General features: G+C 37.1%; 1 protein-coding gene, 1 long non-coding RNA gene and 1 pseudogene across 2 annotated transcripts; 2 read left to right on the forward strand and 1 right to left on the reverse strand.

Annotated features, from left to right (window-relative positions):
* The first annotated feature begins 1,345 nt into the window (after positions 1–1,345).
* On the forward strand, positions 1,346–4,715 carry LOC107611847 (ecotropic viral integration site protein). Its single transcript, XM_016313738.3, has 3 exons — positions 1,346–1,488; positions 3,091–3,198; positions 4,400–4,715. The coding sequence occupies exons 1-3, from the start codon at positions 1,426–1,428 to the stop codon at positions 4,622–4,624; spliced, it is 396 nt and encodes a 131-aa protein (XP_016169224.1). The 5' UTR covers positions 1,346–1,425; the 3' UTR covers positions 4,625–4,715.
* Positions 4,716–4,855: 140 nt separating this feature from the next.
* LOC148549277 (E3 ubiquitin-protein ligase WAV3-like) lies at positions 4,856–26,452 on the forward strand (annotated as a pseudogene).
* Positions 22,697–25,208, reverse strand: LOC110265992 (uncharacterized). Its single transcript, XR_002352760.2, has 4 exons — positions 25,072–25,208; positions 24,920–24,974; positions 24,729–24,839; positions 22,697–23,096 (listed from the first exon to the last, which is right to left on the reverse strand). It is a non-coding gene; the product is annotated as an uncharacterized LOC110265992 (long non-coding RNA).
* Positions 26,453–26,988: the final 536 nt, after the last annotated feature.

A 26,988-nucleotide genomic window follows, 5' to 3' on the forward strand; every position in this document is an offset into this window, starting at 1 on the left:
AAGGGAAAAAGAAAAGAAAAATAAAAAACACGGTCTCTAAAGGAGGAAGTACGGAACTGAAGTCTACAAACCAACCTATCTACAAAATGAAGGCATGCAAATAGAAAAACATGTTACAAAAAGAACTAACATTTATCCGAAAATGAGGGTTGAAGGAAACGAAAAGCCTTCGAAGATACAAGAACACAGCACGAACGAATGAAGGGGAAAATTTGAAAAATCGCAGAAACGAAACAATGAAAGAGAGGGAAAGTATTTATAAGTACGTTAGGGACACGATGGTAAAAGCGGAGCAGTCATTAATGAGAGTGCACCGTTACCAAGGCCATCAATCCCTACGCACATCCCTAACAGACGCGACGCTTGATTAGACGTAACTGTCAGAACCAAAAGGTCACGAAAAGTCACGTCGGTTTTAAACCATCACGTCGGTCCTCCAACAAGTCGACCACAATCCCGAGTAGAATACTCGAACCCAAATCTTAAAGAGAAATTGGGCTCGAGTAGGGGCACTGTTCATACCCTGGCCCAACGCTAGGGCCCAAGATCCAAGTAAGAAGGCCCAACCCAAAGGGTTGAGCCTCACCCTACACCAAATCAACCGCTACAAAGTCGGTTTGCACCACGACTTGCTCTAAGGAAGTCGGGAACGAGGATTACATGGCAGATAAGCACTCATTTGAATGGGTAACTGCCCCTAGAATCTCTCTAACCACTTCCACGAGCCATATCTTAACTTCCCTAAGATAAAGGGATGGTTAACACCCTAGAAAAGTGGCACTACTCCAACGGTGGTTATTGGTTCACCACTATAAATACACTGACACTCCTCAGGTATCTCTAAGACCCAATACACTCTAAACCTGCTCACGCCCTTGCTAACTTAGGCATCGGAGTGTCTTTGCAGGTACCACCCCCCATTCCTCCACGCACGCACAAGTCGGAGGGCACCGAGTTGCGGATCCACCGGGAATCCTCCTCATTCATACGTTTGGACCAACCAGCACCGTCCAGCCCATTAATCTCCGGTTACCTACCGTAACAAATACTTTGTCTTTTTATAATAAAAAATTATTTTTTTACAAAATGTTAGTAGCATTTTATCTTTTATAATTAAAAGATATTTTTACTATAAGACATTAGTGATGTTTTGTCCTGCTATTATAACAAATGAAATACTAAAATAATTAAATATTTTGTATTTCACATTACAATAATTTATATATAAAAAAATTTCAAAAACTTGGCCAATATTTTTTTTTAATCATCAATTTAATTTTTTTAATTTAATAACATAACATTATTTTATATATATATTCCTTTTAAAAAGAGTGTTTACGACGTGCACGCACGCGCCTCGTTAGCAATAAAATTTAACCGAGGCGTTTTTGACGAGGTTTGATTTCTGGAAGCAATCCGATTCCCATGGCCGAGGATCGGAAACCAGATGCACAGTTCTTCGAGCTTCTATCCAATCTTCTCCAAGAGGTTCCTCCTGCCATCTTCTAACTTTCATCAATTTATTAATTTGTCTGTTCTCATGCCGGGTTTGCTGTTAGTTTTTTTTTATAAGCTTGTCATAATTCTGAAGACTGCTTGGTTCTGATGTTTGTGTTTTGAGTTGGTTTTCTGTTTGATTGATGGGGAACTAACTTTCAATTTTCCAATTATGTGAGATTTGATTATCTAGGTTATGTGATTTTTGGTCATTACTTGGGGAGGTTTTAGTATTTACACCATGATTTGTAAATTGTGATAATTGCGTTTGTTTTGCCAAGTATACTAGAGAGTAACTTTCATGCACTGTAAAATACATAAGAATTTTGCAATCATACACTGTTATGTAATAGAAAAAAATGTAATATGAAAATTGTTCTCAATCTGGTTTAATGGCTAAATTTGGCTATTTTCACATGGGAATTTGAGTTAATGCGGGGATTCGTGTTTAGCACGTTATTTTATTTCATTTTATTTTGATACAGAGGCATTCCCTGTTCTTGTTGTTTTGAATTTAGGTTTTAGGTTTTAGTTTTTGGTTATTGTCTTACAAGGTTTTTTCCACACCCTTTGTAGAGTTAGGCTGATCAGCGTCCCAGAGTGTTGATAACACCCTTTTTTACTTCATTCTCTTATTATCAATGTAATTTCATGGTTACTTTTGTGTCTCCTGATAATTGTTTTGTACTCTTAATGTTAATGGAGTATTCTGAAAATGCGGTTTGCTCGTCCACTTTATTGGTGGATTATGCAAGTCCTTGAAGACAGCAGATAAATTGGTTCTAGAGGAAACTAATCATGAATTTGCATGCCACTTTGTACTCACCTTGTTCTTGAAGATCATGAGTTTGGGTGAATAAAACAACTTATCTCTTTGTAATGTACACAGGCAGTACCTTGACAGGTTTTGATGTGTTTAAAGAGCTACCTAGCATGAAATCTCTTCATAGATTTTCATTGTGCACCATGAATTGCTTTTGGAAAATTGTTTCGGGCGGCATGTATTAACTGCTGGTCACATACCATTTTTATGGAGCTGTGCTCATCTGTAGTTATATTTGCTGTTTTGACAAAAATAGGATGAAAGGAATACATGAAATATGCACATCCATTCATCCAATAATACTGTAGCAGAGGATATAAAAGAATAGTAAAGCGTGATTTCTTTGAAACTATTTAGTGATAGATTTCTCCATTGTGGTCTGAATTGACTTTTTGGACTATAGTGAACTGTGTTTCCTGTGTTGTGGATCTAAGCTTAGATTTTTTGGAAGTATCAATGTTTTGCAATGAAGAAGAATATCCACATGGTTAATTAAACATGCTCGTCTGCTGTTCTTGTAAAGTAGCAAATTATTTGGCTACTTGTTCACACTTGATGAGCATTGTTTAGCAGTATTCATCATCTGATTAGCTTTGGCCACTACTTTCAGAAATTGCAAAATGTTGAATCACTCAAAATGTTACTGTATTAGACACACTAATTTTTCTTAAGCAATGAAGATGATTGCATATGGATGCCACTTTACTGTTCTACTTCCACAGCACTATCCCTTACTGATCATCACCCGTGTTGGATGTTAAACTGTGTAGGTGGAGACTCTGACAAACCAAGAAGAAGTTGAATTGCGTTCCAAGATTGAAGCCCTTGGATTAGAGGTTACAAAAGTTCCTTCAAATTCAACCAAGCAGCTTAATGAGGTAGTTTTCACATTTCAGTTTTCAGTTTCACTTTGTAGTTTTGTTTTAACCTTACTCAATGCACAGGGCTCAGTTTTTCTGTTAGGTTTAAAACCACATTTTGATCCCTATATGCACCCGTCATTTTTGTTCTGGTTCTTATATTAAAACTTTTTTGGTTTAGGTCTCTGTAGTTATCCACAAAATGCTGAAAATAAAAATGGGAATGGAAATCCCCTTCCTTGTTTTGAAACCTTTACAAACGGCTTTAGGATACTCGTTAACTAAAGCCATTTTTTTTTCAAATATGACTATCTTAATTTATTTATACAACAATAAAGCTTCATCTCACTAGATAAGATTGACTACATAGATCAAACAATGTCATGTGTCTTGTGACTCTTGTCCATAAATAACGAATCAACTTAATCCATTTATGCTTAAATCTCTTATCTTGATTTATTCATATGTTTAGTTAAAATCCAATGAATCATAAATTAGAAACTTAGGGCTTGTTTTGAAGGGTTTTTAAAAGATTTTTTTAAGTGATGTTTTCTTTTAAAAAAATCTTTGGAAAAAGTAAAAATAATTTGATATTTGGATATCTCATTTAAAAGTTTATTCTATCAATTATTTTTGGGTACAACATATAGGATCATCCTTAAACAATAAACATTCCTTACTAAGTAAAGAATATTGAACTCGATTTTAACTAGAGAACTTTTAATTTTACATTTTGTTATGTTTTTTTATGAATGTTTGCGATTGAAAAGGGTAACTTACTACCAAGTTAACCATTTTTTCTTGGGCTGCATATATTGTTTTTTATAGAAAGGAAAACAAAAAAAAATTAAATCCATAACTTCTTGTTTTATTTATTACCTATTTTACCTCTAATAGGCAATAGCAGGTCACCTTTTAAGAAGCACTATACTTCTTATTTTACTTAAGAGTGTATTAGCAAATACTTTTCCAAAGTAAAAAGTAAATTATAACTTCTAAAAAAATTATTTTTTTATATTTTTATTTTTCTAATATTTTTCCTTTTATTTTAAAAGATTTGTCAAAATCATACTAAAAGATAAAACATCTTTTTCTTTTAATAGAAGATCTTTTTTCTTACATGCACCCAAACACACGCTTAATGCCCATTTTAATCTTCCTTAACTATTACAGAGACCTCAACTTCTTTTAACTTCTAACCATCTTCTTGTGTACATAGTTGGAAATAGCTAGGGAGTTGGATAAATTATCAGCAAAATTGGATGATGTTGATGAGATGATATCATCAACCATGGCTGAAGATCCACAAGTGAGGTCTCTCTTAAGTGATACAGCTGATTTGTGGATGCCAGTTATCACTGCCAGTTCCGAGGAAAGGCGTAATTTTGCAGCTTCATCTGGAGAAGATAACAAAGACCAAACGCAAGTGGAAAACTCTAAATAGATTCTTATTTCTTGTATTCCAATATTGATGAGCTTGTAGCATTATTATTATTATTATTATTATTATTATTATTATTATTATTATTATTATTATAGAGAGAATTAGAGATAATCAGAAAGAATAATAGAGGAATTCCTAGAATTAGGGTTAAATAGAAAAAGAAGAGTTTTTAATTACAGTTCATTTTTTTAGATATTGGAAAAGATTTGGAGTAATGCTTTAATATTGGAAATGACGGTGTTTTGCAAAATTCTGGCGGCAATAGAATTTACAGAGAGAGAATTGGCAGAGGGTGGATTCTGGGCGGCAACAGGTTTTTCTAGCTGTTAATTCTTTGGTTGCAAAAGGGGCATTAATATTGCCGAAGGGTTAAGAAAAGGTGCTAAGATAGTGGAAGACCGAAAAGAGAAGAATCCAGTTGCCAGTATTATACTACTATCTAATGGACAAGATAATTACACCGTCAATAGCCCTGGAACTAACCAACCTGAACCAAATTACCAGTTGCTTTTGCCTACTTCTCTCAGCGGTCGTGATACTTTGGGATTTTAGAATGCTTTTGGATTTGGCACAGACCATGATGCTTTATGTAACACTCCAATTATCCTAAATCTTACCTCTAGTCGTAAAGCAAAGGTTAATCAGAGGTTACGACAGTCCTAAAGTTTATACATATTTATATATAGAAAGAAATAATATATTCTAGGAGCTTGATGAAGGACTAAGCTCAAAGACAGATTTACAAAAGCGCGAAACGTTCATACGTAGCTAACGCATAAGATACAAGGTATAAGTATAAGAGAATAAAATATATATATAAATATAAGAATATAATAATCATAGAGAACTAGTCGCAACTTGCGAAGTTTAAGCCGACTAGTTACAAATAGAAAGATACAGAGCTTTAGAATTAAAACAGCTTATACAACCTATCTCTCAAATAAGCCTCTAAAGCCATACAGATAAATATACAAAAGGTGAGAGAATACTATGACGAAAGTAAAACAGAAATAAACAAGGAACGAACCATACTCCGCTCTGTCACCATATCCGTAATCTCACCGAAGTAGATTACGACCTGCATCTGAAAAACAACAACAAAGTATGGAATGAGAACCAGAGGTTCTCAGTTTGGTAGCAGTGCCCAATGATGTAAGATGTAAGGCTCCGGGACGCCGAAGGCAATCCTAGAACTTCACATCACATACAGATATTCAAGCTTAACGAAATAAAATAAATACATAAGAAACTTAAACCATAAACCGGGTTATCTAAACTTAGGGGAATTCTAACTAATACTAATCATACCGCTGTATCCCACAGGTTTCGCCAACCTAACCTCTATGCAATTCCATCGCCACCACCTACCTAACCTCCTCAGCACCAGACAAACACAAGATAAATGCAAGCAAGTAAAACACAGATAGTATTCATTTACAGCAAGTAACTCAAGAAGCAAGTAGACATGTTATACAGTTAGGCAAACTCAAGTAATCAAAGCAAACAAGCATATAGAAGATGCATATGATGAATGTCTATCCTATTAGCTCATGATATCACTTGTCGGTCCGTAAATTCCAACCCGACACATCCTCCCGGATATAGCCTTTTTTGCCACGCTAGGGATATAGTGCCCTGCACACTCATGTAGTAGGAAGTCTACTACGCAAGGAATATAGGCCCCGCACACTTTCTGCAGCAGAGAAGGAACCAACCACAACAAATCATGCAGCAGAACAATCTGCCACGCCGGGGATATAGGCCCCGCATACTCTCAACATTCAACAAGTCATGCGACAGAAACATCTGCCACGCCGGAGATATAGGCTCCGCACACTCTCAACAACAACTAGTCATGCAGCAGAACAATCTGCTACGCCGGAGATATAGGCTCCGCACACTCTCATATAATCCAATCATTTTCTCATCATCAAATCATCACCAGACATTACCATTCCTCATCTCAAATCACTTTCAGTTATCAATTCTCAATATTCATCAAGATCATCATTTCTCTTCGAGTTCTCAACTCATCTCAGCCATCCTCAATTCATATTTTCCATTCCAACTAAATAGTTCATCAGTTTTTCCCAATTCCAATACCATCCTCCTTTCTCCTCTACCATACCCATCCTCAGTACACCAGAAACCTAAGCCTCCGTTCTCTAACTTTTCAAAATAATACTAAGTAAATTACCTAGGACCTTTTCCATGTTCTAAGACCCGAAATTAAGCCCAAAGTCTTAAAATTGTGTCACAGAAGCTTACAAGTCTAATTCTCCGTCTCTAGACTCAAAACGGAAGTATCCTATAGATTCAAACCCAGTTGAAATAGTTTAGTTGAATACAATAAAAAAAAACCATTTCTCTTGCAAAAACTGATTTTAAGTTTGAAATCTCTGCACCAAGATAGCAAGCTACCATGTTCTTAGAAAATCCACCAAAAATCATATTTTCATTTGATGTATCTGAAATTTTCCAGAAATAAACTAGACTCATAGAGCTTTAAATCAGTCAAAGTCTCATAGAAAAATCATTTTTTCTGGAGAGAGTTATACTGATTACAAGTTTACTTTCAAAAACTAGTTTTGCTGTCAAAATAGCTAAGAGCTCTATTTTTAAAACGAGCACAACTCCTTTCACAAAATTTATAATAGTCTGAAATTTTGACACAAATAAGAAAATAGTCCAAGTCTCAATGTCCTTTTGGTGCCACTCAAAATTATGGTCAGGATTGGGAGATATAGGCTTGGAAAGTTGCTGGTTTGATTATGTAGCAGCAGAAAATCAGTTTTAAAGTAACAAACTTCAAAAGTTTATATCTCCTAATCCGACCGTTAAACTTTAACCAAAATTTCCAGGATTTTTCTACACATCACAAAAATTCGAGAAAAATTAATCCCATTCAATTGTGATTGTTAGATCATTCCCAAAAAGTGTCTGAAGCTGCTTCCAGAAAATAGATTATGCAGAATTTTGCCAAATCTCAACTTTCAAAATATTTCAACCAAAAATCAGATCGAAACCATACCAACTCCAATTTACCTCATAACTCACTCTTTGTGTCACAATCTACCATTCATACCAAATTTTTTATTCACCCTTCAATATCCTCAACCTCAAATATCAAATATATAACACTAAAATCATTCCTCCACCAACCACATTCATCAATTTCCATTATCAAATACATAACAATACATTCATTTTTTTTTTAATCAACACATTAATCAAATTCCATTCCACCATTTCCAACAATCATCATAATCAATTTCAATCTCAATCCTCAATATCATACTATCAACATCAACATTTCAATTCATCAACAACCCAAATTATCAAATCATCATACAACAATTCTAACAACCAATTTAATTCAATCCTATCCTATGGGTCACTAGCCTAAGTGTCCATAAACATTACATATTACATAAAGGAAATCGAAACCATACATTGGCCGATTCCCACTATGCTCCGACACCAAACTTGATTCCAATCAAGCTTCTACCAAGCTTCAAACCATCAAAGCCAAACCAAAAGCCACTACCAACTCCAAAAACAAGCTTCATACATACAACATAACCACACATCAACAACTAAATCTCATACTATATCACACCACAAGGATAAAGAGGTTCCTTACCTTATCCAACGAGAGTATGGATAAAATCCAATAATTACCCGTTACTAGAGATCACCTAAACAAGCAAAACCACAAAATCTACTCAAAACCCATAACCTCAAAAACGCAGAAATCTAGGGCAAAAAACTGGGACTTGAGCTTCGAGTTCTTACCAGGTTTTCTTAGATAGAAACATAAATCTCAACGAGAGCTTCGCGTGGCTGCAAACGGCTCGTCAATCGGAGCTCCGTAGCTCAAGTTATGGCTCCCGAAAGGTGGAGATGAATAGTAACCACTCCCCTCTTCTCCTCTCATCTCAAAACCGCGGCTCTCTCTCATTTGGGGGAAGAAATGAGCTTATATATGTTGGGCCTTGGGCCCGGTTTAGCCCCGGTCCAACCCGTTAGCGTTTTTAACTCGTTTGGCCCACTTTAGGCCAAAACCTTTTAAGATTAGTGTCTGGTTTTCAATTTTAAATTCTTTTTGTCCTTTCAAAAAAATAAATCAATCTTAAAAATATTATTTTCCAAAATATGTGGTACTGGACAGACTAAAGCCGGTACTGCCAGCTTAAGCGCCAGTATGTATTTTTACAAAAATTTTTTGAAAGAAAAATATTTTCTAACTCAGAATAATTCACTGAAATCAAATTTCACATTTTTTTTAAATTAAAACTTCTAAATTTTGAATCTATTCCGGGCACTAAAAATTATTTTATTAAAACGATTTTACGTAAAAAACCCGGTTCTTACATCCTCCCCTCCTTAAAAAGATTTTCTCCCTCGAAAATCAAATCACGTGATATATCCTACTCGAAGCGCCCTACTGTGTCGATGTCCCCTCTCGCCTTCCGCTGCGTCACTCTGATTATCGTCATTAAGAATCCAGAATTTATCCTTTAAGACAAAAACCGATTTTTGTAATACTTTTCAAAACCTTTAAAACAAGTTCAATATGAACTAGTTCATTGTTAAAACTTTCTCAAAAGAGTCAAAAATCATTTATTTGTAAATCAATCACTTTAAAGCATGATTCTTCTAAATTCATTAAAATCCTTAAATCAGAACCTTTCAAATTAAACCCTTTCTGATAAGTTAAATTACAAGCCAAAATCACAAGTTGATAAAATCATAGAACTCACTTTTATTTTTAAACGATATCATTCAAACCAAGAATTTCGACTTTCTTTCAAAACCAAATCATTTAAACCAACAGTTTCAAACCAAATTTTCAAAATCATTTTAAGCTTTAGAACTTTTTCAACAAGAATTCTAAACCATACCGTTTAGAAATTGAAAACCTTAAGTAAAAACTGCAAAAGAAACAGTTGGCACTTCTCTTGCCACCAGTGTTGAGCCTCACCCATCAACTGATACGCTGCAACTCCGCGAATCGGTTTTCCGGGACATGTTGAGCTCATAACGCATAGGCTAGGTTAGTCTTCCTCACTACCTCTCCGCTAACGTGATCGACCTCTTCCGTGAGTTGCCTATTCAGGCTTCCTTTCCACACCAAAAAATCGATATCAAGGTGATCAATCTCAATATCAAAAGTCTAGTGCTTCAATTATCCAAAAAGGCACTCACAAACAAGCATGCTATGAGATATCAAGTAGATAACCTAAATAGCATGAAAGAAAAAATGGCTCAGATTATGCAACGAAGCACAATCGGTCCATCCCTCAGGCTCACAAGGACGAACCGCTCTGATACCACTAAATGTAACACCTCAATTACCCTAAGCCTTACCTCTAGCCGTAAAGCAAAGGTTAATCAGAGGTTACAACAGTCCTAAGGCTTATACATATTTATATATAGAAAGAAATAATATATTCTAGGAGCCTGATGAAGGATTAAGCTCAAAGACAGATTTACAAAAGCGCAAAACGTTCACACGAAGCTAACGCATAAGATACAAGGTATAAGTATAAGAGAATAAAATATATATAAATATAAGAATATAATAATCATAGAGAACTAGCCGCAGCTTGCGGAGTTTAAGCCGACTAGTTACAAATAGAAAGATACAGAGCTTTAGAATTAAAACAGCTTATACAACCTATCTCTCAAATAGGCCTCTAAGGCCATAAAGATAAATATACAAAAGGTGAGAGAATACTATGACGAAAGTAAAACAGAAATAAACAAGGAACGAACCATACTCCGCTCTGTCACCATATCCGCAATCTCACCAAGTAGATTACGACCTGCATCTGAAAAACAACAACAAAGTATGGAATGAGAACCGGAGGTTCTCAGTTTGGTAGCAGTGCCCAATGATGTAAGATGTAAAGCTCCGGGACGCCGAAGGCAATCCTATAACTTCACATCACATACGGATATTCAAGCTTAACGAAATAAAATAAATACATAAGAAACTTAAACCATAAACCAGGTTATCTAAACTTAGGGGAATTCTAACTAATACTAATCACATTGCTGTATCCCACAGCCTTCGCCAACCTAACCTCCGTGCGATCCCATCACCACCACCTACCTAACCTCCTCAGCACTAGACAATCACAAGATAAATGCAAGCAAGTAAAACACAGATAGTATTCATTTACAGCAAGTAATTCAAGAAGCAAGTAGGCATGTTATATAGTGAGGCAAACTCAAGTAATCAAAGCAAACAAGCATATAGAAGATGCATATGATGAATGTCTATCCTATTAGCTCGTAATATCACTTGTCTATCCGTAAATGCCAACCCGAGACATCCTCCTGGATGTAGCCTTTTCTGCCACGCCAGGAATATAGTACCCTGCACACTCATGTAGTAGGGAGTCTACTACGCCAGGGATATAGGCCCTACACACTTCCTGCAGCAGAGAAGGAACCAACCACAACAAATCATGCAACAGAACAATCTACCATGCTGGGGATATAGGCCCCGCATACTTTCAACATTCGATAAGTCATGCGACAGAAACATCTGCCACACCGGAGATATAGGCTCTGCACACTCTCAACAACAACTAGTCATGCAGCAGAACAATCTGCTACGCCGGAGATATAGGCTCTGCACACTCTCATATAATCCAATCTTTTTCTCATCATCAAATCATCACCAGAAATTACCATTCCTCATCTCAAATCACTTTCAGTTATCAATTCTCAATATTCATCAAGATCATCATTTCTCTTCGAGTCCTTGATGATTAGGATTTGCACCAGTTTGGAATTTCGCAAAACAAGAATAAGCGGTTCGTTGCAAGTATAGCCCAAACCGGAAATTCAATCCCAAACATCAAAGTTTAATTCAATTCAAATATAAACCGAGTGTAATGAAACCTCAGGTCGTTCTCCCTAGGACGCAATTGAGAGTGTTACTCTTTCGGTTGTGAAGGCAAAAAGGGGTTTTGCAATCAAAGAACTAAAGATTAAAAGAACTAAGTAATAAAAGAACTAAGGAATGATCAAAATTGTAATTCATGCAAGTAAAGAAAAGATGAGATCAAAACTAGTGAAAATGCTATAAATGCATAAAGAGCCTTGACTTGGGAATGAGAGTCTAAGAATTCTATCATTGCCATAACCACAACTATGATAATTATGATGAGTCGATCTTGCTTAGTTAACCCTAACCATCGATGAGTAAGTCAAGCAAGCATAATTTGTAACACCCTAACTACCAAAGCTCACACTTCCGGCTGCGCGACTCTGATAGCTCGGACATTACGACGACACTTATACTATTTAATACTAAAATATGAGCCTGTTTAAAACTTTAAACCGCAATACCGCTCCCAAAGATACTTACGTTCGATAACATACATCCATAAATACCATACAACTTACAACAACTCATAAAGAGTACATCCATATATATATATATATATATATATATATATATATATATATATATATATATATATATATATATATATATACAAGCATTAGACAATACAATTCCTATCCTTCTTACAAAATATCTCAAGATAAAGGCGAGGGTACAATAAACCATAATCTAAAGCAATACAGAGCATCACAACAACAACTAAATAAACTCTTTGTAACTTCTGCGCCCATATCCTGAAAGGGGAAAAATGTAGAGGGGGTGAGAACATCATCCTCGAAAGGGTTCTCAGTGGAGGGTTTTTGGGAATTACTGTAATAGGATACGTGAAGATAAACCGTACCAGTGATTAATAATCGTCTTATGTCTCCTTTTCAAAAACAACGGTTTACAGTAAAAGTAAAGTCTGAAAATCTTTTCTGAAAGAAGAACCGTTCAATTCTCAAAAACTCAAAAGCCTTTCAAAAAGGTTTATCTAAGCTAAACCAAAATAGCCTTTCATATTTTTTCAAACCAGAACACAACCAAAACAAACCATCGGTCCACCTCATTTCAACCACGGCCCTAGGCCCAAACAATCCAACCATCAACCAATCACCACAATCCAACAGAGTCCCAATAGCAAACACAAATAGGAAGATGCAAGCACAAACAAACAGTCATTGCAAGTAGAACAATTAGAAATTAATCACATAGGCAAACCGAGTACAATATGCACACCCAAACAATGTCACATAGATGCAAATGATGCATGCCTGTCCCTAGTGGCTGATGATATCATCCGTCGGTTACCAAGCCAAACCGACGTGTCCGGTAGCTAACCCGGGCACAGTCTCTCTGTTGCGCATTAATATCATTAGAGGGAATATGTGCCCTGTCACCATTAGAGGGTATCTGCGCCCTGTCGCCATTAGAGGGTATCGGTGCCCTGTCACCCTTACAACCAGAGAGAAAACACAAGCATATTCACATTCAACATTCATCTCAGCCATCCAGCTCACGGTTCAATCCAGAATCAACCAATTTATCAATAAATACAGCCCTTCGGCTTAAACTCATAATTCATAATCAGCCATACGGCCCACAATTCATTCGGCAATCAGCCATAGTTCAATAGCATACACAGCCTTTCCGGCTCATAACAAAATAGCACTTCCACCATTCAACATTATCAAATTCATCAATCGGCATTTAAGCCATAAATCACTTTTCTCAATTCATTTCACTTGAAATAGAGTTTCAACTCTTTTTAGCCTTGACTTTGAAGATCTCATGTTCAAATCATCTCAGGCTCATAAGCCAAATTTACTCAAAGTGAGTTTCCTTTTTAAAACAAAGCCACTCTCGACATTCTCTTTCCAAAACTTCCAAAACCATGGCAAGTTAAGGATTTATTTCAAAGCATTCAAAATCACCCATCCAACAATGGGATTTTATAACAAAAGTTTCCCGACAGAATTCCAAGTCTTTAGGGAAGGTCAACCTATATCGATTCCTTAAAATTCATTGAAACTCTTAAAATCATAGATTATCGGTTCAAGTAAATAAAACTGAATTTACTATAAAACCGGCCATTCAAAATCACAAGTTCCAACCCGGTCCAAAAATCAACTCATTTGAAACGGAACCGGTTCATTTGAATCAAATCACCTTCAAGTTTCTTTTTGGAACCCATTTTTCTAACTCTTCCAAATTGCCTCAAACTTAATTACCCAATCAAAGGTCTAAATTCCTTTAAAATCACTAAAAGACCCTTTTTATATTGAAATCAATATTAGAGCATCATTCTTTCCTTCAGTGATTCAAACGGAAAAAATAGTTCATTTCAAAATGGGCCGAACTCAACGCATAAAGTTCATTAAATAAATTAAGCTTGAAAACATAATTATTCTCTTAATAAATCACATAATACAATTTCTCAAATCCATCCCTTTTCAAATAACTTTTCAAACACGACTAGGATTTTGCAGAAATTTCGGCAGCACCTCCCCTAAAACTTGGACTTTTGCCACCCGGTTCGGGTCCCAACTAAACCGTTTCTCATTTCTTTTCAACATATCAAAACCAGAAATCAATTCAAAGCAAGCTAAATCCAACAGTCACCTCAGTGGCATATCTCAAGAAAACCATTTAAAAATCAACTCAATATCAACCGATTTAACTCATTTTCAAAGCTTTAAAGAAACGGTTCAGTAACAAATCATTTGTCCAAGATCAAGTCAATTAAAGTAAACCAGGCTAAATTCAAAAGTGCATTCGACTTTTCACATCATCAAATAATTGACTCAAATCAAATCAATCCTCAACGGATTAAACTCAGATTTCAAATCTTTAAAGAATCACTTCAAAACATTACATTTCACAAAGCCGCACAACCATTCAACCAAACCAACATCCATAATCACTCGAGTCAATCAAATAACACATAAGGCAGATACAATCACCAAATACACAATATCTCACAACAGTATCCATATGTAATAATTCCAATAATAAACTATAGTTTTCGGAAAGCGCCCCTACCTCAAAACGCAATTCCATAACCCAAACGCCTCACAGAGTCCTTTCCGCCTCAACCCGAACTGACGGCAACCAAAACTTCAGCTCCAAGCCACTTTCGCAACAGTCTCAACAACTCTAATCGCAACATACAACAACCGAAACTCAATTTTATAGCAATTAACGCCATAAACCTCAGCGTGAGATTACAGAACAGTAATGAAAGGGCTTTCAAATCGAGACGCTTACCGAACCGAAGAAGGAACGGCTGAACCGAAACAGCGGCAGTCTCCGAGCCGGTTCAGTGGCAACTCAGCAGCCACCTCAAGCGGCAGCGGCGACAAATTCCAATCACGACAACTGGAACAAACACGCAGTGACTATAATATCCTCGGAATTCAAAAAGGACAGAAACCACAATTAAAACCCTTACCGGCAAACTTTTCCAGCGACGGCAGCAGGATCTCAAGTGGCAGAAACTCATCCTGGAGCTCCGGCGGTGATTCTGGAAGCCACATAACCACTCCCGGTGGTCAGAAACACAGAGGCGCAGCTTACCCTTCTGACAGCGACACCTACGGCGGCCTGAACCCTTTTCCGGCGGCGGTGAGACCTCTAACAGCACCGGCGCGGCTCACTCTGCTCCATAGCACAACGGCGCCTGGCCCTTCCCCCACCGCGAGCTCTCTGCCTCTCGCTATCCTTCGTGGCGGCTCTGGTGGCCGTTCCTGACGGCGATGGCAGTAGGGGTGGCAGAACAAACCACCATCGCGCCTCATCCTCCCCGCAACCTCCTTCTCTCTCCTCGAAGCTCGACAGCGGCATCAATCCGAGGCGACGGCAATAGCACACGGCGGCGCAGCTCTGCGCGGTGGGTCGCGCTCCTCCTCGCGTGACAGAGGCGCAACTGCTGGCTCCAGGAACAGGACGAAGACGCAGTGACCCCGACGGCGACTGGGCGCAGCCCGCGGCTCCATGGGTGGCGGCGATGACGTGAGCTCCTCTTCTTCTCTCCTCTGCCGCGTGGCTTCTTCCCCCTTGCTCGGTTCTGGTCCTCGTGATGGCGGTGAGCGGCGAGCAGCTCGGCTGTGACGGTGAGGCCCGCCGGCGCCAGCCCGCGCCTCTCTTCCTCCCCTGCTTCCCTCTGCGTTCCCTGTTTCCTCCTGGCCCTTTTCTCTCTTTTGTTTCTTCTGGTAGCAGCTGTTGCTGCTGTAGTGTTAGGTGCGTGTGTGTGTTGGGTTCAGGGGAACCGGGTAACCGGGTAGGGGAATCAAAATAATTAGAAATAATATAATTAAACCCTTTATTTTCCAAAGTAACAGTATTAATATTTAAAATATTAATTATTTAATCCGAATCATATAAAAACCCTTATTATTTCACAACTACCAACTATATGATTTAAATATAGAAAATAATCCAATAATTATAAAATTGGATAATAACCATAACTTATCTCAAATTCAATAAATCAAAACTTGCCTTAATCATCTTTAATAAAATGATTTCTGAAATTAAGGCTATAAATAACTATATGATTTGAGACTTGATCATAATAAGACTTTTCAAAAGTTTTGGGTATTACATAATTGACCTTAATCCATAAGTCCTAACCAACTTCCCAAACTAGTTGATAAAAGGCTAGCGTCAATGGAAACAAGGGTCAACTAACTACCCGAGAATTACCACTAAATGTCGGACATTATGACTCTAGTATCCTAGGGACTCAAATCCCAAGCCAAAGTGTGGAAGTCTACTCAAAACTTAAGGTTGGCATTTTCACAAACACCTTGTGTTCATAAAAGTAAAACATGGGAAATTGCAAGGAAAAATAACAAACTATAACCAACTATCAACAATACCAAACATAAACAAGCAATCAAACATAAAGGGAGCATGAAACATAAAATTCATTGATCAAAACTTCAAGAAATACAAAATTGCAAATATGAACAAAGTAACTTGAACCAAAGGAAATTGAAAATAAAGACAATGTAATTAAAGAGGAATTAAAGAGTACTTACAATTAAAGATGATCAAAATCCAAAATTAAGCTTGCTATAAAATGCTACATGAAAACTACATAAACCCTAGGAGAGCTCTCTACTCTACACTACTACTCCTAATCCTAATTACTATGCTAAGAAAATGAAAAATGTGGCCTTCTACTCTAATGCCTTCATATGTCTTCAATCCCCCTTCATATAACACTTCATTTCAATGTTGAGCCTTCAAAAATTGGGCCAAAAGGCCTCAGAAAACGCACAGCACGCGTTTCATTAATGAAATCACGTGCAGGGTCCTGTGCATACACACAGATGTGTGCGTACGCACACTTGGCTGAATGGGCTCCTGTGTGTACGCACAGGTACTTGTGCGCATGCACACATGCAAATTTCCTCTTGTGCGTACGCACGCACACTTGGATGAATCGGTCTTGTGCGTACGCACGCTTGCTTGTGTGTACGCACACCTTGCTTGTGCGTACGCACACCTTGCTGTGTGTGCTTTTCCTTCTTTTCTTCATGTTTTCTCCCTTGTACATGCTTTCTTCCACTTTTGGCTATCCATTCTTGCCTAATTGATCTGAAATCACTCAACAAATATGTCATGGCATTAAATGAAATAAAAGTGGAATTAAATTGCTCATTTCAAGTACAAAATTGCATGTTTTCACATATAGGATCAAATTGAGGACAAAACACAAAAGTATGCTATTTTCGTGCTTAAGTGTGAATTCATGTGCTAGAATCCATCCAATTTGAGTCAAAATACACCAACAAATATGGACTCATCAATTTCCCCACACTTAAATAATAACATGTTCTAATGCTAAACCAACAAGGAAAACAATCAAGAGGGATTCAACTTATTAAATGCAACTATGTATATGCATGCAAGTATATTATATACTATCTATGTATCCTATTGGTTTGATGAAAACAAATAATAAAATTCCACGCAAGAGTATAAACATATAGGGCCAAGCAAAGAATTAACTCAGTGCAAACAAAATCCATTGAATTGATCCAACTCATCGAAAAGATGCAACTTGCTAGAATGCATGATAAGAAGGGTGAAAACATAGAATTGAGTGATCGAACCCTCACTAGGTGTGTATATACACTCGAATCACTCGGTGTCCAAGGGTCAATTCATTCAAGTCTCCTCTAATAATGTTTTCAAGGATTTGCTTTTCATCTAACAATCAACAACAAGTGATGCATGAATGCACTTATCATGAGGACTTATTAGGGTTGTAATGGGGTTATGGTTAAGATGGGATAGATTTGGTCAAGTAGACTAAAATGATTGAATCCTTGTATTAGTTTAAGTATCCAACTCAACCTATATCAACCAAATCAAAATAAAATGAAATCCTAACCTTCCATCATTTTTTTTTCACAAACACTCATGTATGATTTATCATTCACATCACATATGCATTTCTTATTCATTTTCCTTCACTTAGGGGTAACTTTCATCCCCTTTTCAAGATGATGTTTTTTTTTTTTAAATAAAATGCATATGTTTTAGTAGTTCATACATGAATGTTCCCATTTTCCAAAAGTTTCAACGAATACCCAAAAACGCACATTTTCATTTACTACCAATGTTTCTCAACATTTTCCCCACACTTGAATGATATACACTCCTCAACCTAAGTTAACCAAGGATACAATCCAAGGTAAATCATGGTTTTCCGCTTAAGGTTGTGATGTGTTGATATTACAATCAATGGGGTCAATAAGGCTCAAAGAGGTTAACAATGGTAGATGCAAAGGGTAGGCCATATGGGTCAATGAGTTATGCAAAGATGGCCTCAATCATGCTAAATGCAATTCAAAACATCAATCATTGGACATAAAGAATCAAGCAAAACTGAGATTACAATCATAGAAGAGATATAACACTCGATGAACAAAAATTGTAGTTAAAATGTGTAACCACTCATTAAGGCTCAAATCACACAAGGTATTTTGTTCTTTACTCTTCTATGTTCCATAAAAAGCATTCAAGCAAGCTTGAAAACAATTTTCCGAATCAATTCAATGTAATGCCCTAAAATAAAATTCTTGAAAAATCCTTGTTGTTTTTTACCAAAATTATTTTCTATATGTATGTATGATGTGATGGATGCAATTTTCAAAAACTTTCCTAGTTTTTTTCCTAATTTTCAACATCGGAAAAAAATTAACATGAACAATTAGGACAAAATTGAACTAGGTGCTATACTATTCACATCATCCAATCACAACTTCTATCTATAAAATATATACTAAGAAAAGGATACAAAATGCAGCAACTATGGATGAACTAAGATGTATATATATATACTAGAAGAAAGTGCAATGCAACAATCAAAAACACTCCAAATATCTACAAGAAACATAATAAAAAGGAAACAAAAACAAAGTGCGAAGTGTTCGGAAAAGAAAGTTTACTCCCCAAAATGACGAATCCTCCCCCACACTTAAGTGTTGTACGGTCCTCCGTGCACAAACACAATCCAGGGAGAATGTCTCTCAAGAGCTTCCTCCACCTTTGGTTGGCGGATGTGGGGGCTTGGGTTGTGTGGAGATTGCCAAGTCTAATGCATTCTCGGCATCTTTGTCCACGGTGTCTTCCTCCTCTCCCGACTCTTTGCCTTCATGTTTCATCCTCGAAAAAAATGAATAAAGTAAAATTAGAACTCATAGGCAAGTAGCATAAGAAGGTAAAGGAGAGAGCAATTCAAGCATCTTTGTGGTATGATAAAAAGTTGAGCCGTGTGCGTATTCCCATTATACGCACGGTTAGAATACACAAAATGGCCGGTTAAAATGGCATTTACACAATCAAAAAGTAAGTATGGGTTCCTCAATTAAATGGCCTAAGATGCAAGTAATGGATGAGCAACATTTAAGCACATGCAAACTTAGGCAACTACAACAAAAGTAAATTGAATGTAGGAATTATTGGATATTGAAGTTGTGCAAGTAAAAGAGAAAAATTGATATAAAATAGCACAACAAACAATAACCAATGCAATGATGAAGAGAAACTACCTATTCATCCTTAAGAATAAGGCAATAATCACATGGGAAGGTGCTTGCTACAAAAAGTGACAAGCTTGATAGAATCAAGTCAAATTAACTCAAACAAATGCAAAGCATTAACAAGGAGCAAATACCTTGTGATGTGATTATATTGACTTAAAAAAATATGATGAACAAGCAATTCCATTCAATCCACTAAATTCAATATGTACTTGTTATAAATTGTACCAAATAAGAGACAAAAAGTTAATTTCTAAATCAACTTGGTGCTATTAACTCAAGACAATGATCAAGTACATGATTGAAATTCCAATCCAAAACAACATTATACTCATTTAAAAGTGCACAATTCTTAACTAGAATGCCAAACAAGGATATAGTCTAATACATATGGTCATGACAACATATGAATTAAACAAAAAGTTCATTTAGGCAATATGTCAAACACATAGGGTGCAGTGCACATATTCAGGCCAAAAATTTAAACATCAACAACCCATAAGTTAAAATTGAACACTTGCAAAGCAACAAACAAACAATTAAGTAAACTTAAAGCTAAATAACCAAGTTAAATCAAGAAAATAGAAATTAAGCAAGCAAGTGACTAAACATAGCAAAGAAGATTAAAACAAGAAAATTGAAAAGATGAAGAATAGGAAAGAAAGGGATAGGTAACAGTGGCACTTGTGTTAGCCACTGCGAGGTTCATGGCGATGGAGTTTCGCCGGAGAAGAGAAGATAGCGAGAAGAAAAAGAAAGAAGGAAGAAGAAATAAAAGAAAGAAGAAGAAAAGAGAAAGAATAGAGAGACGGCGGTGGTGGTTCCAGCGGTGGTTGGACGGCGACAGTGGTGGTCGCCGGAAGAAGAGTTGGGTTGGGTTGAGGGAGGGGGGTGGAAGCAGAAAGAAGGAAATAAGAGAGGGGTGAGGAGTGGCGCAACAGGGCACCCTTCCTCATCATTGCCAAGACCGCGACCCGTGCGTACGCACACCAGCAAAAATGGGAGGCGTTCATATGCACAGGATGTGCGAGCGCTGCGAACAGAGCGTGCTACAATGGGTGTGCGTACGCACACTACTGTGCGCCCGCACAGGTGGGAAAAAACAGGGGAAGTGTGCGTACGCACGAGGCTGTGCGCACGCACAGAACTCAGTTTCTGCAACATTTTTAAGGCCCTTAAGGCACCAACCATGATATCAATCAAAGGATTTCAACCCCAAAACACATCATTCATCAAAAACACATGATCAAACATAAAATGCAACTAACTTAAACCTAGAATGCAATCAAATTATGCTAATCCAAGAGACAAAATTCAATAAACAAAACTAAAAAGAAAGAAGTGTTGAAAGAATATTACCATGGTGGGGTATCTCCCACCTAGCACTTTGGTTTAAGTCCTGAAGTTGGACTTTTGGGTGAAGCTTGTGTCATGGTGGTTTATGCTTCCACTCATCCTTGAGTTGCCAACCATGCTTGCTTTTCAAAAATCCTCCGAGATCCCACACAAAGTACATCAAGCTCTCAAGCAACCTCAAGTAAACGATTGGGATCCAAAATTGTTGGTTGTAGAGTTGTATGCCCGGATCCCACACTTTGGTTTTTCTATCATCCTCTTGTTGACTTTCACTTGTACCCTTGGATGAATAACCTCTCCAAGAACCTTTTGAGCACCCAATTGAATCTTGGATTCCTTTAAATTGGACCTTACACCATTTATATTTTGAATTCCATTGGCAACCAACACCCATTCCTTCACCATTTAACACTCCAAGAAGCACCTTAAGTTGGTGGTCCGTTTCCAAGAGAGCATATTGGTATGGGCCTATGAAACTTATGGAGGAAATAATTACCCATTCAAATTGTCCTTGGGTTGGAGTCACTCTTGTAAACTCTTGCATGTATGCCTCCACTTTTTGGATGATCACCTCTTCCTCACCACTCTTTTCTAGCTCTTTCCTTTCTATCTCAAGCTCAAAAGTGAGAGGCTCTTCAAGATCATTGAGGGCGTCGACCAAGATGGACAAAAAATCATTGATGATGCAATCCACTTCTTGATCAAACTCCCGCAATTCTCCATTTACCTCTTCTGGTTCACTAGTTCTACCTTCCTCCTCTTGTGACTTAAGCTTTGGCTCCTCTTCCTTTTCTTGAGGCTCCATGTTATCCTCCTCTCTACACTCCTTCGTTGATCCTCCACCTTCTTCAAGGGGGATGTCTTGAGTGGTTGAGTGTAGTGTGGCCAAGCGGTTGACCGCTTCGGCTATGGTAGTAATGAGAGTGTTACTCTTTCGGTTGTGAAGGCAAATAGGGGTTTTACAATCAAAGAACTAAAGATTAAAAGAACTAAGCAATAAAAGAACTAAGGAATGATCAAAATTGTAATTCATGCAAGTAAAGAAAAGATGAGATCAAAACTAGTGAAAATGCTATAAATGCATAAAGAGCCTTGACTTGGGAATGAGAGTCTAAGAATCCTATCATTGCCACAACCACAACTATGATAATTATGATGAGTCGATCTCGCTTAGTTAATTCCAACCATCGAGGAGTAAGTCAAGCAAGCATAATTGACCTTAATCCATAAGTCATAACCAACTTACCAAACTAGTTGATAAAAGGCTAGCGTCAATGGAAACAAGGGTCAACTAACTACCCGAGAATTGCCACTAAATATCGGACATTATGACTCTAGTATCCTAGGAACTCAAATTCCAAGCCAAGGTGTGGAAGTCTACTCAAAACTTAAGGTTGGCATTTTCACAAATACCTTGTGTGCATAAAAGTAAAACACGGAAAATTGCAAGGAAAAATATCAAACTATAACCAACTATCAACAATACCAAACATAAACAAGCAATCAAACATAAAGGGAGCATGAAACATAAAATTCATTGATCAAAACTTCAAGAAACACAAAATTGCAAATATGAACAAAGTAACTTGAACCAAAGGAAATTGAAAATAAAGACAATGTAATTAAAGAGGAATTAAAGAGTACTTACAATTAAAGATGATCAAAATCTAAAATTAAGCTTGCTATAAAATACTACATGAAAACTACATAAACCCTAGAAGAGCTCTCTACTCTACACTACTCCTACTCCTAATCCTAATTACTATGCTAAGAAAATGAAAAATGTGGCCTTCTACTCTAATGCCTTCATATGTCTTCAATCCCCCTTCATATAGCACTTCATTTCAGTCTTGAGCTTTCAAAAATTGGGCCAAAAGGCCTCATAAAACACATAGCACGCGTTTCATTAATGAAATCACGTGCAGGGTCCTATGCGTACGCACAGGTACTTGTGCGCACGCACACATGCAAATTTCCTCTTGTGTGTACGCACGCTGGTCTATGCGCACACACACTTGGCTGAATCGGTCTTGTGCGTACGCACGCTTGCTTGTGCGCACGCCCACCTTGCTCTGTGTGTTTTTCCTTGTTTTCTTCATGTTTTCTCTCTTGTACATGCTTTCTTCCACTTTTGGCTATTCATTCTTGCCTAATTGACCTGAAATCACTCAACAAATATGTCACGGCATCAAATAGAATAAAAGTAGAATTAAATTGCTCATTTCAAGCACAAAATTGCATGTTTTCACATTTAGGATCAAATTGGGGACAAAACACAAAAGTATGCTATTTTCGTGCTTAAGTGTGAGTTCATGTGCTAGAATCCATCCAATTTGAGTTAAAATACACCAACAAATATGGACTCATCAGTCCTCGACTCATCTCAACCATCCTCAGTTCATATTTTCCATTCCAACTCAATAGTTCATCAGTTTTCCCCAATTCCAATACCATCCTCCTTTCTCATCTACCATACCCATCCTCAGTACACCAGAAACCTAAGCTTCCGTTCTCTAACTTTTCAAAATAATACCAAGTAAATTATCTAGGACCTTTCCCATGTTCTAAGACCCGAAATTAAGCCCAAAAGTCTTTAAAATGGTGTCACAAAAGCTTACAAGCCTAATTCTCCGTCTCTAGACTCAAAACGGAAGTATCCTATAGATTCAAACCCAGTTGAAATAGTTTAGTTGAATACAATAAAAAAAAGAAAAACCATTTCTCTTGCAAAAACTGATTTTAAGTTTGCAAGCTACCCTGTTCTTAGCAAATCCACCAAAAATCATATTTTCATTTGATGTATCTGAAATTTTCCAAAAATAAACTAGACTCATAGAGCTTTAAATCAGTCAAAGTCTCATAGAAAAATCATTTTTCTGGAGAGAGTTATACTGATTACAAGTTTACTTTCAAAAACTAATTTTGCTGTCAAAATAGCTAAGAGCTCTATTTTTAAAACGAGCACAACTCCTTCCACAAAATTAATAATAGACTAAAATTTTAACACAAACAAGAACATAGTCCAAGTCTCAATGTTCTTTTAATCCCATTCAAAATTATGGTCAGGATTGGGAGATATAGGCTTGGAAATTTGCTGGTTTGATTATGTAGCAGCAGAAAATCAGTTTTAAAGTAACAAACTTCAAAATTTTATATCTCCTAATCCGACCGTTAAACTTTAACCAAAATTTTCAGGATTTTTTTACACATCACAAAAATTCGAGAAAAATTAATCTCATTCAATTGTGATGGTTAGATCGTTCCCAAAAAGCTTCCGAACCTTCTGCTAGAAAATAAATTATGCAGAATTTTGCCAAATCTCTACTTTCAAAATATTTCAACCAAAAATCAGACCAAAACCATACCAACTCCAATTTACCTCATAACTTACTCTTTGTGTCACAACCTATCATTCATACCAAAATTTTCACTCACCCTTCAATATCCTCAACCTCAAATATCAAATATATAATACTATAATCATTCCTCCACCAACCACATTTATCAATTTCCATTATCAAATACATAACAATACATTCATTTTTTTTAATCAACACATTAATCAAATTCCATTCCACCATTTCCAACAATCATCATAATCAATTTCAATCTCAATCCTCAATACCATACTATCAACATCAACATTTCAATTCATCAACTCAAATCATCAAATCATCATACATTATCATACAACAATTCTAACAACCAATTTAATTCAATCCTATCCTATGGGTCACTAGCCTAAGTGTCCATAAACACTATATATTCATAAAGGAAACCAAAACCATACCTTGGCCGATTCCCACTATGCTCCGACACCAAACTTGATTCCAATCAAGCTTTTACCAAGCTCCAAACCATCAAAGCCAAACCAAAAGCCACCACCAACTCCAAAAACAAGCTTCATACATACAACATAACCACACATCAACAACTAAACCTCATACTATATCACACTACAAGGATAAAGAGGTTCCTTACCTTATCCAACAAGAGTATGGGTAACATCCAATAATTACCCGCTACTAGAAATCACCTAAATAAGCAAAATCACAAAATCTACTCAAAACTCATAACCTCAAAAACGCAGAAATCTAGGGCACAAAACTGGGACTTGAACTTCGAGTTCTTACCAGGTTTTCTTGGATAGAAATGTAGATCTCGACGAGAGCTTCGCGTAGCCGCAAACGGCTCGTCAATCGGAGTTCCGTAACTCAAGTTATGGCTCCCAAAAGGTAGAGATGAATAGTAACCACTCCCCTCTTCTCCTCTCATCTCAAAACCGCGGCTCTCTCTCATTTGGGGAAAAGAAATGAGCTTATATATGTTGGGTCTTGGGTTCGGTCCAACCCGTTAGCGTTTTTAGCCTGTTTGGCCCACTTTTGGCCAAAACCTTTAAAATTAGTGTCCGGTTTTCAATTCTAAAATATTTTTGTCCTTTTAAAATAATAAATCAATCTTTAAAATATTATTTTCCAAAATATGTGGTACTGGACAGATTAAAGCCGATATTGCCAGCTTAAGCGCCAGTATGTATTTTTACAAAAATTTTTTGAAAGAAAAACATTTTTCAATTCAGAATAATTCACTGAAATCAAATTTCATATTTTTATTTTCAAATTAAAATTTCTAAATTTTGAATATATTTCAGGTACTAAAAATCATTTTATCAAAACAGTTTTACCTGAAAAATCAGGTTCTTACACTTTATAAATGCACTCAATTTTGGAGATATCTGGTGGTACATTTTCTTTCATCGAGACTGACGCTGTGTTACAGGACGCCTTTGCTCAATGCATTGGAGGACTTTTGAGTGTTGTTGTTCAGGAGCTGCAGGTGGAAATTGAGTGTATACATCCAAATCTTAGTCTTTCTTCCCTTTAAGGCAGGGAGCTACCCAAGCCGTGTCGGGTTATTGATGTTGGAGACCTATATGCTGATGAAGAGAGGGACTTTCTAGTTTGGTTGATGTCCCAGCTAGTCAGCTACATCCAGCAATGAAGCATCATTGCTTAACGTCAAATGTGTTTACTCAGGAAACAATGACACTGGAAAGCGAAGTTAAAATCAAAAGGCCTGAGAAAGCCGGGCAGGTTGTAATGTCACTTGAGGTAGATAGACAGCGAAACAGGCTCCAAGCAGCTGAGGCAATCGCCCAGGCACGGCTTGCAGCGGGACAGGGAGACCTTTCCAGCGCGGGGCTAATCCTCGAAAACTGTCGAAAGATGCTTGCGGAGACCATTGGATTGGATGCTGAACTCAAGGAAATGCAAGAGAGGATGGCGAGTAGGCATCTGGGAGAGCGTACATCCTTTCCGGATTGAGTCACACTCATGGCAACGAGCAACAGCACGAGGTGATTCTACTGATAGTTCAAGTCTTGTTCGGGCATACCAGACCCCATCAATGACCCAGATGCTTACTCGATCTCAGGCCATGTTGCTAGGTAGTCCATCAGGCCAGAGGCTTCTTCAGCCTCTGCTGTCGTTCCGACCACAACCAAGCCCAAGGTAAATAAAATCCAACAGGGAATTTGTGAAAATCATAGAGAAGAATGGTTTTTTACTTTCTGGGACACCTTGGGGTATAAAGTTTGTAATTGTGCAAATGGTTGGGGATCTCATCAGTATAATATCCTTTTTTTTTTTTTACCAAAGATAGGAGACTCGAACTCGCAACCTCTTAACTGAGTATGGGGAGACTATGGCATTTGAGTTATAACTCATCGGCCATTTGATTCCACCCCTTGGCAACACAAATGGTTGAGTATTAATAACCTTATCTAATTCTTATGAGCACTGATGATTCCCAAAATTCAAAAGTACTCACCTTTAATCAAATGCATCTGTGTATTGTGGTACATTTTTTTTTCACTTGTAATGGTAGTAAACTTTTTTTTGTAAGGGAAGTTTCACCAAAAATCTAAAATGTGCTTTCTTATTTATTTGGGCTTAAATTCACACGCCTAAATGCCTAATGCGCAAGTATATGAATTACAGCATCATTTTTTTTGAAACAACAATATGTTGCTGATATGTATCATTGGATGA

This window comes from Arachis ipaensis, chromosome B8 (assembly GCF_059453495.1).
Source record: "Arachis ipaensis isolate K30076 ecotype BB chromosome B8, ASM5945349v1, whole genome shotgun sequence".
NCBI classification, from domain to species: Eukaryota; Viridiplantae; Streptophyta; class Magnoliopsida; order Fabales; family Fabaceae; genus Arachis; species Arachis ipaensis.

Coding starts and splice junctions, on each gene's coding strand:
- LOC107611847 (XM_016313738.3), top strand. CDS start 1,426: ATGGCCGAGGATCGGAAACCAGATGCACAGTTCTTCGAGCTTCTATCC. Junction 1,489..3,090: donor TATCCAATCTTCTCCAAGAG/GTTCCTCCTGCC, acceptor TAAACTGTGTAG/GTGGAGACTCTGACAAACCA. Junction 3,199..4,399: donor CAACCAAGCAGCTTAATGAG/GTAGTTTTCACA, acceptor TTGTGTACATAG/TTGGAAATAGCTAGGGAGTT.